The sequence below is a fragment of the Octopus bimaculoides genome, unplaced genomic scaffold (genome assembly GCF_001194135.2).
Source record: "Octopus bimaculoides isolate UCB-OBI-ISO-001 unplaced genomic scaffold, ASM119413v2 Scaffold_193863, whole genome shotgun sequence".
Taxonomy (NCBI): domain Eukaryota; kingdom Metazoa; phylum Mollusca; class Cephalopoda; order Octopoda; family Octopodidae; genus Octopus; species Octopus bimaculoides.
The window spans coordinates 1,978-3,178 of NW_026434306.1; the positions used below are offsets into that span (position 1 = coordinate 1,978).

Consider the following 1,201-nt stretch of genomic DNA (forward strand, 5'->3'; position numbering starts at 1 on the left):
TATATATATATATATACATATATATACATGTGGCCATATATATATATAATTTTAAATAAGCAAACAATTAAAAAACAGCAAGAGACAGCTTCAGACAATCACACACAATGTACTACAGCTAGCCTTTAACAAGACACAGCATGGTCCTCTCCTCCCAGCTGGCAGTTATATCATCTGCGTTTTCCTTTTCTAGATCGTCAACACAGTAAATCATTTCTATCAATAAATACGTTAAACATTCATGAGTTTGTTTCATTTATAACACATGCATCCAGCTTGACCACACAACGATGGTCTTCAACAATACAACACTCTCCAGTTCCAACAAGCAGCCATCATGACAATAGTATCAGGTCAATTGAAGAACTCCGAATGAAATTAGACTTCACAAAAACTGTGCAGAACCCAGTTAGGTGGATGGATTTTATTTGAACCTGTACTTAAAGGGGGTAGATATAAGCCATTGCTCCCGTTTAACATGCCAACTGTCCCTTGAATACTTTTAGCAGAATCCACTGTTGTGAACATTGAGACCAGATTAAAAAGAAAACATTTGGAAGCCCTGTAAAAAGACCTTGGGTACTGCCCCTATCCCATTGCCTTTTCATAAGCAAAAATAAATAAATCTGATACCATTTCCAATAACAACCACTTGGTCGGTGCCATCCGGTTTCATTGATAGGATTCTGTTGAATTTGGAATCAGACCAGAACACACGATTGTTCATGAAGTAATCGATGGCAATTCCACTTGGTCGTGCCAGTTCTTTGTTAACTAAAACTTGTCTTCTCTCACCAGTCATCCAAGACCTTTCTATTTTGGGGTTGTAACTGTTTATATCTGTCCAGTACATCCAGCTGAAAAAGTGCATGGGAAACAAGTATAAGATTTATGATGATGAGAGAGAGAAAGAAGCATACACACATGCATGGAAATAAAGAATACTGGTGGAGCATTTGAATAAAAACAGCCACCTGGTGTAACCATAAAGGGTCAGATATTATTCTAATGCACGGGAAGCAAAAATGATGCCATGATGAAGAGATCGACTGATCAGTAGATATGAATGTTTCGTCAAATATTAGGGAAAATAGGAGCATTGGTGGAGAACCAATGAAAAATATGCATCTATTAAATTCAAGGGAGGAATTTTTGTTTGTACCTATTGTCCTCCTTGCATTGGGTTACAACAGAAAATCCT

At 37.1% G+C, this 1,201-nt stretch overlaps 1 protein-coding gene across 1 annotated transcript in view; it reads right to left on the reverse strand.

Annotated features, from left to right (window-relative positions):
• Positions 1-852, reverse strand: part of LOC106882178 (low-density lipoprotein receptor-related protein 2-like) — a gene marked incomplete at its 3' end in the record, with an annotated part of 1,811 nt that extends 959 nt beyond the window's left edge. Inside the window, exon 1 of the mRNA XM_014932765.1 lies at positions 634-852. Coding sequence (XP_014788251.1) covers positions 634-802 — 169 coding nt within the window. The remainder of the gene's footprint in view (positions 1-633) is intronic.
• Between the last annotated feature and the right edge of the window lie 349 nt (positions 853-1,201).